Here is a 13,066-nt window from a genome sequence, read left to right on the forward strand (position 1 = left end):
CGGTGGCTCAGTGGATAAGACGCTGAGCTTGTCGATCAGAAAGGTGGGCAGTTTGGCGGTTCGAATCCCTAGTGCCGCTTAATGAAGTGAACTCCCATTACTTGTCCCAGCTTCTGCCAACCTAGCAGTTCGAAAGCATGCAAAAATGCAAGTAGAAAAAATAGGAACCACCTCTGGTGGGAAGGTAACAGTGCTCCGTGTGCCTTTGGCATTTAGTTATGCCGGCCACATGACCATGGAGACATCTTCGGACAGCGCTGGCTCTTTGGCTTTGAAAGAGAGATGAGCACCACCCCCTAGAGTCAGGAACAACTAGCACATATGTGCAAGAGGAACCTTTAACTTTACCTGTAACTCCATCTTCTGGTCATTACTGGTACAGTATTTTGCCATTATTGGTTTGTTTTTTTTTCAAAACTGTGTCTCCCTTTTACTATTTATGAAACCTTTTTTTAAATGTGTGAAACATTTCCCAATTTGTATACAGTATTGCCTTTATAGTTGGAGTATTAAAAATAAGCCTTAAGCAACTTGCATGAGTCTGCAATACCACAGCTGATTTGAACTCAACATCAGCCCTTTATCTCCAAGGTCATGTTTGCAAAATAATAATAGAATATAGTAACTGCTACACAGATTGTCAATGTAATCACATAGCAAATGAAGAAAGTTGCATTAGTATAAGGTTGAGTTTATCATAACAGTAGTTTCAAGGCAATGGCTTACTTGCCCAATAAATTACATAGAAATCTACCTATTGGTAGCAGAACTCAATCTTTGTGTGAATGCAGTCTTGAATTCATGTTCCGAGATATTCAGATGACACGGTCAGGTAGTACATAATCAGGAATCATGGAGAGGCACTGCTAATTACCTATGGAGATTCTCAGTTATCCAGGTGGTTGCTCCAAAGGTGCTTTTTCAAGAGGCAACTGGACTTTCTGGTTTTTCTTTGAAGACGTTTCACTTCTTATCCAAGAAGCTTCTTCAGCTCTAAAGAAGCTTCTTGGATAAGAAGGGAAAGGCTTTCAAAGAAAAACCAGAAAGTCCAGTTGCCTCTTGAAAAGGCACCTTTGAGAGACTGCCAATTACGTTAGACCAGTGTTTCTCAACCTTGTTCCCTTGAAGATAGCAAAGCTGGCTGAGGAATTTTAGGAACTGAAGTCCACCCATCTTCAAAGGGACAAGATTGAGAAACACTGCACTAGACAAAATTGGTCTAAATCAGTAGACACGAAGCCTGGCCAATGGTTTGACAACCACTATTATCTTGCAACTTAATCTATTTGAAAGGAGGATTCGGACCTGCCCTAATATTCCCTTATCTCCATTAGCAATAGTATCTACAATGCAGGGGTGAAATTCAGCAGGTTCTGGAGAACCTGTAGCAGAAAACTTGAGTAGTTCGGAGAACCAGCAAATACCACCTCTGGCTGACCACAGAGTGGGGTGGGAATGGAGATTTTGCAATATCCTTCCCCTGGAGTGGGGAGGGAATGGTGATTTTGCAGTATCTTTCCCCTGGACTGGGGAGCGAATGGAGATTTTGCAGTATCCTTCCCCTGCCACGCCCTCCAAGCCACGCCCACCGAACCAGCAGTAAAAAAATGAATTTCACCACTGCTAACAATGGTGTGGAACATTGTTACCATTGTTTTCTTCAGCTGCCTGGAAGCCTCTGTTCATATGTTACTCCGTTTCTTTTTACCTTGGAAACGTTCTTGAAATTATTAAATTCATGATCCTTTTATCTGGTTAAAAACCCTTGGTATGAATGATTTCTGGAGGGAGGACTTCATAGCAAGATAGTTCATAGATACTGTATCTACGCATTCATTTGCTTCTCTTTGAAGCTTTAACAGCACCGTTTAATAGGGCATGGCACAAGTTGAGCACCAATAGGTAGAAATTCAGGCTTTTGTTTTTATTACCAAGCTTGTTTTCTTATGTAAGCAGATTATTTCCCATATCTATGAAGCACTAGGACTTTTGTGTGCATAGGTATTCATAGGGCCATTCAGAACAGACAGATATGCAGATCTCCACATGGATTAAGGAAAACAGCGTATCTCCCAATGCCTTTGCTTTGTATGGAAACACTCCAGAAGTATTAGAAGGGAAATGCTTCCTCTTTATGTTAACCATCCTTTCCGAGAAAAGACTGACAAGTGTGTGAAGGAGCTATTAAACTCAAGCTTTTTTTAAAATACAATTTTGGCCTCTAGAGATAATTGCTTCCAATCTGCTACACAGATTGTCAATATAATCACATAACAAATGAAGAAAGTTGCATTAGTATAAGGTTAATAGCAGTTAATAGCAGTTAGACTTATATACCGCTTCATAGGGCTTTCAGCCCTCTCTAAGCGGTTTACAGAGTCAGCATATTGCCCCCAACAACAATCCGGGTCCTCATTTTACCCACCTCGGAAGGATGGAAGGCTGAGTCAACCCTGAGCCGGTGAGATTTGAACAGCTGAACTGCAGAACTGCTGTCAGCTGAAGTAGCCTGCAGTGCTGCATTTAACCACTGCGCCACCTCGGCTCTTGAGTTTATCATAACAGTAGTTTCAAGGCAATGGCTTACTTGCCCAATAAATTACATAGAAATCTACAGTCTTGAATTCATGTTCCAAGATATTCAGATGACACGGTCAGGTAGTACTTAATCAGGAATTATGGCACTGCCAATTAGCAAACCTTTTCGGCACTGAGTGCCAAAATGGGAACATGCGCATGCACAGGAAATAGGAAGAGCAGCCACCCAGTGCTCATGCCACCTGGTCTTCCGGTTTCTGGCATGCATGCATGCACATAGACCAGTTGGGCAGTGCGCATATGCGCGCTGGAAACTGGAAGATGGCTGCCCTTCCAGTGTCCGGTGCTCCCACTTGTGTGAAGACCAGCTGGCCAGCACCCCGGAACCGGAAGAGCAACGGGCAATGGCTCCCATGCCCGGAGAGATGGCTCTGTGTGCCATTTCTGGCACATGTGCCACAGGTTCACCATCACGTTCCTAGAGGATAAATGCTCCTTCTTCAAAATCCACCCTTGGAGAAAAAAAATGATTTTATCATCTGCTAGGAAGCCAAACAAGGAGGGGAAATTGTTTCAATCAGAAGTACAAAGACTCGGTTTACTTAAATAATCTTTAATGGTGGATCATGCTCTTATTTCCAGAAGATTTCTAACAGCACAGACAAGCATAGTTTTATCCAAGGTACATAGAATAGCCTAGTGAGAGGATGATACAGGTGATTGCTAAATGAATACCAGCTTCAATTCTGACATCAAAGCAGAAACTAACACGATGTACCAATAGGCAGATTAATGACAAGGAGAAAGGAAGAAAATGAGAGATAAAGCAGGGAGGCAGTTTATGTTTCATTTCAGTTCAACTGATTATACCATTTTCTCCTGGAACCACATGTTGGACCCAACCCTTAGATCAGGGGTGTCCAAACTTGGGAACTTTAAGACTTGCGGACTTCAACTCCCAGAATTCCCCAGCCAGCTGGCTGGGGAATTCTGGGAGTTGAAGTCCACAAGTCTTAAAGCTGCCAAGTTTAAAGATCCCTGCCTTAGATTAACAAGGCGTCCATGCTGGCTGAAACAAATGCAAGGCAGCTCCACTGCAAAACAGCTTGGGAGACAGCAACTTGAGGGGGGGGGGGAGGAAAAGAAATTACCATGCTGTGCCATGAAGGTGAAACTCCAACTAGACAGGCTTTAGCGAATGGCTTCTTTTTCTTGGATGCACAACCCTCAAAATAATGACACAAACTATAACAAAATGCTTCTTCCACAAATAACATGAAAAAAGCAACCTATTTAGTCACGGTGCACTTCGTGAATATCTTTAAGCAGACATTTGTTATAACCCTCAGATTTTGGCCACAGCCACCTAGAGCAGTTTTCACTTCTAACTGTGCTGGAGCACAAGTTCATGCAGCCATGCTGGTTGAGGATTATGAGACTTTTAGTCCAATGTATCTGGAGAATGACAAGTTGAGGTAGTCAAATTTAGAAGGAGGGCATCACAAGCTTCCGGTTCACTTTAGAAGCATTCCTTGCTATCTACTAATCTCAAGTTTAACACACATATTTCCCTTTGTACTGGATCTGCTTGAAATATAGTAAGATCACATATTATTGGCAGCAACTGGGAGCAAGAACTGGGGAACTGACTGCCTTTTTTATAGACATAACATTCGTCTAAGAACCTGAAGAGAGTGAGCAGAGTCTGAGGTTGGTTTCCTACCTCAGGAGAGAGGCCCATAAACGATTTCAAAATTATGACTGATGGCACAACAACCATTAATAGGATGACAATAGCCTACAAGTATTGAAAGTAGCACATGAGAGTCAAAAGCTGTCAGAAAGAGAAAGAAACAGAGGGAGGGAGGGAGGGAGGGAGGAGAGAGAGGGGAGAGGTCGTATAACAAGCAGTTTGAATTTGCTGCATTCTAACCAGCCTAAAACAATTTTCATCTCCCAGGAGCTTCTGCATCAGACATTACACCAGACATGGCTGCCAGACATGTTGGGAATGATCCCCCAACATGGGGAACCCTCCCAAAGAAAAAACCCCTAAACTTTAAATCAGCTGAAGGAAGCAGCAGTCCAAAAACCAGGGCAATACTGCCAGAGTGTATGAATTCTTCTCCCACAGATAACGATTCTGTTCTATCACCCCTCTTCCTCCTGTAACTCCACCATTAACTCGGTAGGGAACAAAATGCTATCATTCCTGAGCTAGTAACAACTTTGGGAAAGTAGATTAGACCCAATAAATGGCTTCATGCAACTCCATATATCTTCCCACACCAACTGCTGATCCAAACAAGCCTTAAAATTACTTAAAAGTTCGCTTTAAAAACAACTGATCTCAGTTGTCCTTCATCGTCTCCATTTTGAACCTGATCTATAATTAATAACAATCATAATAATTTCTCCTAAACTCCTTCCATGCTAGGCAGGTATCTTGGCTCCAAGGCTTTCTTCCAGGAGTTACTTTATTTTTTCAGTGCCAGAATCATCTTCAATCTCCTTGTTGCATTAATAACTGCATCGAACTCCTTTTATAATACTTGGTTACAGAGGGAGACCAAGAGTTTCACAAAAGATACAGTACAATTTTTTTTAAAAAAACAACCATATTTGGCACGCTAACAGCAATATTACCTCTATTACCTCAAGTCCACATTGTCCCTGACAGCGCACAGTCGTTCACCTTTAAAGCATGGAGGGAATCAAAGATTAGCGCTTTCCCTGAGCTGAAAAAGACAAACATTATTGGGCTTCGAAAGGAAATGAGAAGCAAAGAATCTGTCCCTTGCCCCACTTCATGCTACAGAGTGTTTCTGAATCTTGACAACATTTAAGATGTTGTCATTCTAGATGTCATGACTTTATGTCATGCTGATGGGAAATTCTGGGAGTTAAAGTCCAGACATCTTAAAGTTTGCCAAGGTTGAAAAAGACCGTGTTAGAGGTTAACACTGAAAAAATGGAGGCTCTTACCTAGCGGGACTGACAACCACTTTCTGCCCTGATGGCCAAAGGCAGGGCTGGTTGCAGCCTCTCAGAGATGTTCGACCAGCCAATGGGACAACCCCCCTCCCCGAAACAAAAGCAAAGTAGCACAAGGCACCCCCAGAAGACTTTGTCCCTGGCAGATGTTGCTCAGGATACATGTAGACATGCTGGTGTTTCTTTCTGCCACCCAGCAAATGTATTCACATGGCAGGACTTCCAGAATTTATTCTGCACTGAACTGGCCTATGTCCCCTTCTACCTCTTTGGCCTTGGCTCTCAAACGATCTGACCAGCCTTTCCATTCCCACTACAGAGGCTTTCCTTGGTTCCTGGACACAAAACCTTGGAAACACTTCTAACTATTCACCTCCCAGGAGGCCCCATCAGATTACCAAGTGCAAAAGAGATATTGAAGGAAACACGCACACGCGCACACGTACACACACACACACACACACACACACACACACACACACACCAGGAAAGTAGAAAAGTCTCTGGGATGAGGGAGGTGGATGGTCAGGCTCTCTTTGCGCTCACATAACAGATAACCAGCTTGTCAAGCCAGTGTGGAGCTGAAAGGGAGACTGATGACGAATGAGTCTCTTTCAGCAAGTATCCCGGATGGAGCTCATAATTCTTCCTGGATGGTCTCCAGCATCTCTGTCTGCACAGCCTGGGTGATGAGAGTCAGCTCCTGGGAAAGTGTCTCATAGCGATAGGCTACCCGGATGTCTGGCACATTGGTACGACGGATGTCATTGCCTTCTGACCCCTCCTTCAGGTAGTTGGGTCCAAGCCAGTAGCTCTTCACCTGAGGAACAAAGGCAGAAATCAACCCAGGGTTAGGACCAAGAGCAGCCTATGTTTTCCATCTGGACATACAAAGACAAAAACATTAATGAAGGATACGGTATAATTTATAGTCACTCTGGGAGTGAAATGGGAAGTCTAAATTTAATAAATAAATTAACAAATCCTTTAAAAAACAAAACAAGAGCTAGCACCAACTATTCCTCCTTCTTCCTCTCTCTCTCTCTCTCCCTCCCTCCCTCTTTCTTTCTCTCTCTCTCTCTCTCACACACACACACATGCAAACTAATACATTCACTCATGGGTTTTAAATTCTTGCCTTATGTTCATTTTAGTGCCTGCTCTGGACTTTTGCCTAGCAAAGAATTGCACAAAGGGCTCAATAGCACCCCGTACCCACCCCCCAGAAAAGCTACCCTCCATTCAGTCCATGAGAACAAGATATCTTAGCAGAGGCACAGTGGTACTACAATGGCAAAGATAAAGTTTTTGGACAGGCATTTCTGCTTTTTGCTCATTTGTAGTAGTTAAAACTATCAGAGAAAAGGGCTTAAATATCCATCTTATTCTTACTGCTGCACAATTAATGTGCCAAGTTTCACTGGGATTTTGATCAAGAGTGCAATGCCTCCTGGAATTTTACAAGATGCATCAAGGTGTAGTAGGTTTATCATGCCATATCAATATAACTAATTCCTTGGCATCCACGGACAACAAGCAGGCTGCCCTAAGCTGAGAACAAACCAATGATTTGGGGAAGTAGAAACACCCTTTTGGAGGGGAGGAGGGAACCTACGTAAAAAATTAAATCAGTTTAATAAGAATTGAGCATAATAAGTGAGAAGATAACAGCAGCTATTATGTACATGGGAGAAGGAAAGGCTGAAGGAAAAAGGGGGATGGCAGATACCGCCCCACTGGACTCTTTAAGACAAATTTTGAACTTCAGGAGGGTAGCTACCTCACTGGTGAAAGGATCACATCTGCAGGGGTCTTTATCTACAATTTCCCCAGCATAAAATGGATTCATTTCCAGCCTAATTTCCCAGGACTGCCATGCCGCTTTCAGGACAAAGGCTGCTCTTTTGCTGAAGATGGAATCAAGGGAAGGGAGGTATTGGATATGCTTTCTTGAACATTAGTCCTCAAAGGATTGCCTTCCCTTGAGTACAGACTTGGTTGAAGAGGAGGCCGCGTGTAGGTGTTAAGTCTTCTGCAGCAAACAGGCTGGTTTAGATGAATAAAGGTAGAGGTAAAGTTTCCTCTTGCACATATGTGCTAGTCGTTCCCGACTCTAGGGGGCGGTGCTCATCTCCATTTCAAAGCCAAAGAGCCAGCGCTGTCCGAAGACGTCTCAGTGATCATGTGGCCAACATGGCTAAATCATGAAGGCGCATGGAATGCTGTTACCTCCCCACCAACTGTCCCTATTTTTCTACTTACATTTTTACATGTTTTTGAACTGCTAGGTTGGAAGCTGGGACAAGTAATAGGAGCTCACTCCATTGCGCAGCACTAGGGATTCAAACCGCCGAACTGCCCACCTTTCTGATCGACAAGCTCAGCATCTTAGCCACTAAGCCACCATGTAAATCCCCTCCCCTTGAACTTCAGAGCATTTTTGGGGGAGGTGATAGCCTGAAGTCAATCCCTTCCAGAGAAGATTCTACATTACCTTGTGGGAGAAGCCACTCATGAGCACGCTGTTCCGTGCCAGTTCACACATATCGCAGGAACTGAGCTTCCAAACCTGTGTGGCAATGCTGTACTCTTCCATCAAGGGTTCCTGGAAGCAATATTGTCAGTCAGACCCAGATACATGCAAATTGAACATTACCAAGCAGCAAAATAGGATACCAGACTGGCTTCAGTGATGTTAACACATATCAAATTAGTTGTGCACAGTGCAAACTGTATGCAGTAGGCAGTGGTGGGTTTCAAAATTTTTTAGAACCTCTTCTGTGGGTGTAGCGTGCTTTGTGGGAGTGGCTTGCCAGCCATGTGACCGAGTGGGAGTGGCTTGCCAGCCATGTGACTGAATGGGAGTGGCTTGGCAGTCATGTGACTGGGTGTGCATGGCCAACTTGTAAAATGTGGTGAAACTCACTTAACAACGCTCTTGCTTAGCAACCAAAATCTTGGCTCAGAAACTCTGCATTTGAAGCACGCAAGTCTTAAAGCTGTCAAGTTACAAGACCCTTGCACCCCTAACCCTTTAAAAGAAAAAACCCCAGGGGTGTTCAAACTTGACAGCTTTAAGACTTGTGGACTTCAACTCCCAGAATTCCTCCTCTCGCTCTTCATCTTGATGATGTGCGGACGGGTGGAGGGAGGGAGCTGGAACCGGTTCTAAATGGCACTGTAGATTTGTGGAACCTCTTCTATAGAAGAGGTTAGAACTGCCAGGAACCCACCCCTGGCAGTAGGCAGCAACTGAAAAGTCCAGAGCTATAAGCTAGATTGGAAAGTGGAGAATTATCACAGAAGAAGGCAACCACTTCCATATCAGGACAAAACTCCAACATCAGTAAGGAATAAAGCAAGTTTACTTTCTAATAAAAACTGAGCAGAAAATATTTTCATTATTTTATCTCCAATAGAGAAATTGGAGAACAGTGTGCGCCTGGGATAAGTGAAAGATATGCAGGTAGTCCTTGACTTACGATGACAATTGAGGCCAACCTTTCTGTTGTTAAGTGAGATATTTGTTAAGCGGGTTTTGCACCATTTTACAACCTTTCTTGCCATAGCCGTTAAGTGAATCACTGCAGCTGATAAGATGGTAACCCAATTGCTAAGTCAATCTGGCTTCCCAACAGACTTTGCCGTAAAAGAGGGGATCACATGACCTTGGGACACAGCTGCGGTCATAAGTATGAACCAGTTGCCAAGCATCTGAATTTTGATCACATGATCAAAATTTGTTGATATAAAATTCATAAGAGTGAAAATTGGTCATAAATCACTCTTTCAATGCTGTTGTAACTTTGAACAGTCACTAAATGAACTGTTATAAGTCCAGGACTACTTGTGAACAGCTAAAACAACATCTTAGGTTTCCAAAAACAGTTGGTTGGTTGGGGGGGGGGGGGGTCCCAAGTTGCCACAAATATTTCTACGGACTGAACCAAAGGCAGCATGTTCTATTTACTTTGGTTCTTGTGACCAAAGTTTGATTTTTGAGCCACTAGGTGGAGACATTTCAATTACACTAGACAAGGAAGATTTTGCTTCCTAACACTTTCCCCTGTGTCTCTCATAAATGTTTGGATGCTAATCACAAAAATAACCTGGAATTTAACCATCATTTTCTAGATATTTTCTGTTTTTGCACAATGGCAATATGCACCCTTCAGTTCTGACTGGCTATGACGCACACATGAAATAATCACGAGAAAACATGGAACTGTTGTTGAAGCACATGTACTAAACCAAGCACAACAGGAACATCTGCAGAGATCTAAACGTGGCAGCTTTGCTGCTTGGAATGAAGCATTAGGCAGTTAACACATGATACAGGCAGAGGAAACACTTATACTGCTATCTTTTCTTTCTAGTATTTGGCCACACTGCATCAGCTAAAAAGAAGGGCATCTTTCCTCCCTTGTGCCATCTTTCATTCCTTGGGGGGGGGTCATACATGCTACGTGACACTCACCTTAGTGAAATGGAACTGCAGGGGATCGTCTGTGGACAGGGAGACCACGAGCCCCCGTGACAGGTACTCAGGTAGCGGATTACGATGGTAGCTTAAGAACAGACTGTTATTGCTAAGTGGAGACATAGCAATGCCAATCTGAGCCAGGTAGTAGAGATACTGCAGCACCGGTGCCTAGAGAGAAACTCAATGTTAAGGCATGAGGTATCTCAAGCAAACACTGAGCCCTTCTTAATGCTTGCTTCTGGATAAATATACATGGGTTCCCCCTTCCAGTTGGAAAAGTCGTGCATAGAAACTCTTTCAAGAGACTGCAAGTATCACCAGCATGCAAGCCCAATAATGATCTATTCACATTTCCTTTATAGGAGCACAGTGGCTCATGTGATTAGGGCACTGGGTTGACAAGCAGCAAGCCCACCTTTGAAACCCAAATGCTGCTGTGGGACCGGATGAGTTCACGTCACTTGCTCCAGCTCCTCTTGACCTAGCACAGTGATGGCCAACCTTTTTGGCACCGAGTGCCCAAACCAGAACATGTGTGCATGTGCTTGAGCATGGGAAACTCAAAGACCAGCTGGCCGGTGCATACATACCTGGGTTTTGGGCATTTGGGAGCCTTTTTCAGGCTGTTTTGGGGCCATTTACAGGCTGTTTTTCAAGCTGTTTTGAGGTTATTTTGGGGCTGTTTGGGGAGTTTTTTGGCCTGAAAATGGCCTCTTTTTTAAACCAGAAGAGCAGCTGGCTAGAGCACATGTGCCCACACAGAGGGCTCTATGTGCCGCCTCTGGCACACATGCCAAAGATTCGCCATCACGGACCTAGCATTTCGAAAGCATGCATTTGCAAGTAGCTAGACAGGTGCTACTTCAGTGAGCACGTTAATGGGGAAAGGACTCCCCAACTGGGCATCCCCCCCAGAGAATGGTGATGTCACCAGCTAATAAGCACCTTGGTGCTTCCGACACAAGTGCGATGTGATTTTTTTTTTGCCTTCTGCCTAGGTTCCTACTGCATGTTTACAGTAGCCTTGATCACAACACCCAAAGGTATGTGGTGGTTTAAGCAGCAGCTTTGCTTCTAAGCAATGTTTCTGCTTCATCACACATATGGGCATGTCCCGAAGTCCATGTTTCTAGACGTGGCATCAACTCATTTCCGTTCCCTTACCTTGCGAAGGAGGAGGCCGTGAGATATGTTTTCGGACAGCATGAAAGCCGACACAAGATGATGGATGGGTCCTGCCTCCCCACAGTGGGGTCGCAGCACGAAGGTGTGGAAGCACCTCTTCCTAGGGAAAAAAAGGAAAGCAAAATATACAGCTTACAAATGAATGGCATTTCGGAAAAGGAGAAGTCAAAATGCTGGTAAAATGGGAAAGAGGAACAGGAATTAATGCCCAGCTTACAGCACCAAAGATATAAAGCTGAAACATAGGCCACAAGCTCTGGGTATTTGAGTGTCTTAATATGTTGCTATTATTATCAGAAAGGTGATAAAAAGGGTATTCAAGGCCTTAAAAACCATTCTGGAGGAGACACAAATTCAGAAAAGGTGGGTGAGGAGGCAGATAAGAAGCAGACCACCTACCTACGCAGATGATTCAACACCACCATATTAGCATAGGTGTAATAAAGGTAATAGGAATATGGCGGGTTATCTTCTTCCATCCAACTGCCAGGTAAGGGACTGTCCAAGTTGAAGATATGGTGTTCTGGCTTGGACTCATCGTCTACGCTATCAAAACCATCCACCTATCCATTCATAAACCAGAGGAAAGAAAGGGAGGGGATGAAAATATGCTTGCATCGTCATTCATTTTATGCAAATCAGACAGAATGATCGTGACAGTTATTTAAGACTGATAATATATCAATGTATATCATTCTACTATATGCTAAGTAAATGGTCTTCAGGATCAAGCATATACAAGAATCACATATATAACATTTGTCCTTCACTCTTCCCCAAATGCAGAGATACTATTAGCCATCCCTTTAACAAGTACTAGAAATTAGGTGTTTTTTGTTTTTTTTTGCAACATCCCTACTTACATGCTCCAAGAAGAGATGCAATTCTGGGTGGCTGGCAGGGTTGATGGTGGCTTCAAAGAGAGGTAAGAAAATGTTCTCTAACATCTCCTGAAAGTTGGCCAACTGTTTCTTTGTTTTGTATACGTCACTGTTAAAAATCGAGAAACAAAAAGTGACAGTGCTCCATCACACATAAATCTCTTCATTCCTGACAATTGACAATCGTGTTCCTCAAAGTTTGTTCTGAGCTGACTGAGGCTGTAATTAACAGTCGTGTACTGTGACACTCCACATACTCATATCCTTGGAAGAAGAGAGGAGTGGGTAGCATACTTCCTAGAAGACTAAACTAGTTCATTTTCCCCCTTCTGTTGTCAATGTATTAGGTGGTACCCAATTCCCTGTTCTCTGGCCAGAAAAATCTCAAGCTGCCCAGTCACCTTGTAGGGAGATGGGTGGCATAAAAATTTAATTAATAAATAATTTTAATGAATAAATAAATATGTTTCCCAGTCAAATTGATTTTCCTCTAGTACCAAAAAACTGCAAACACTTCTTCCCACATCTCTGCCTTCCCTGGCATTAAAGTTACCACAGAAATTATGAACGAATACTTAAGTGTGCCTTGATCGCACTTAAAATCGGCTGCTTTGTGGTAAGGCTTGCACAGCTTCGGGGAATGAGAGCCAGATCACTTAAGAAACCCAACTGCTTCAACAAATCCAATTCCCAATAGTCTTCACTGCAGATTTCATACAGCAGAGATGGTTGGAAGAAATAACAATCTTACACTCAAAGGTGCTTTTCCCCCCCCAAAGGTGTGCAAAAGTTTTGCTTCTTGCTTCTTCAGTCCTGAAATGAAGAAGCTTCTTGCATAAGAAGCAAAATGTTTTCAAGGAAAAAACCAAGAAAGTCCAATTGCCTTTTGGAAAAAGCACTTTTGGAACTGGATGATTGAGAATCTCCATAGATATCTTACACAGTGATTTAGTTAACAGAGGGTGTATTTTGGAGGAAATGTGCA

The 13,066-nt window shown here is 43.3% G+C and overlaps 1 protein-coding gene across 6 annotated transcripts in view; it reads right to left on the bottom strand.

Moving 5' to 3' along the window:
- Positions 1-3,135: 3,135 nt before the first annotated feature.
- AMPD2 (adenosine monophosphate deaminase 2) overlaps positions 3,136-13,066 on the bottom strand; it is a 69,350-nt gene continuing 59,419 nt past the window's right edge. For all 6 annotated transcript variants that reach the window (XM_087719864.1, XM_087719865.1, XM_087719867.1 and 3 more), the window contains 6 exons: positions 12,064-12,190; positions 11,600-11,763; positions 11,180-11,300; positions 10,010-10,183; positions 8,027-8,137; positions 3,136-6,352 (listed from right to left, as the gene is read on the bottom strand). In XM_087719864.1, the coding sequence (XP_087575990.1) occupies positions 6,170-6,352; positions 8,027-8,137; positions 10,010-10,183; positions 11,180-11,300; positions 11,600-11,763; positions 12,064-12,190 (880 nt within the window). In that variant the 3' untranslated portion in view covers positions 3,136-6,169. The remainder of the gene's footprint in view (positions 6,353-8,026; positions 8,138-10,009; positions 10,184-11,179; positions 11,301-11,599; positions 11,764-12,063; positions 12,191-13,066) is intronic.

Source organism: Thamnophis sirtalis, unplaced genomic scaffold, assembly GCF_051295495.1.
Source record: "Thamnophis sirtalis isolate CommonGarterSnake01/CBP01778 unplaced genomic scaffold, rThaSir2_p1.2 scaffold_7, whole genome shotgun sequence".
Taxonomy (NCBI): Eukaryota; Metazoa; Chordata; class Lepidosauria; order Squamata; family Natricidae; genus Thamnophis; species Thamnophis sirtalis.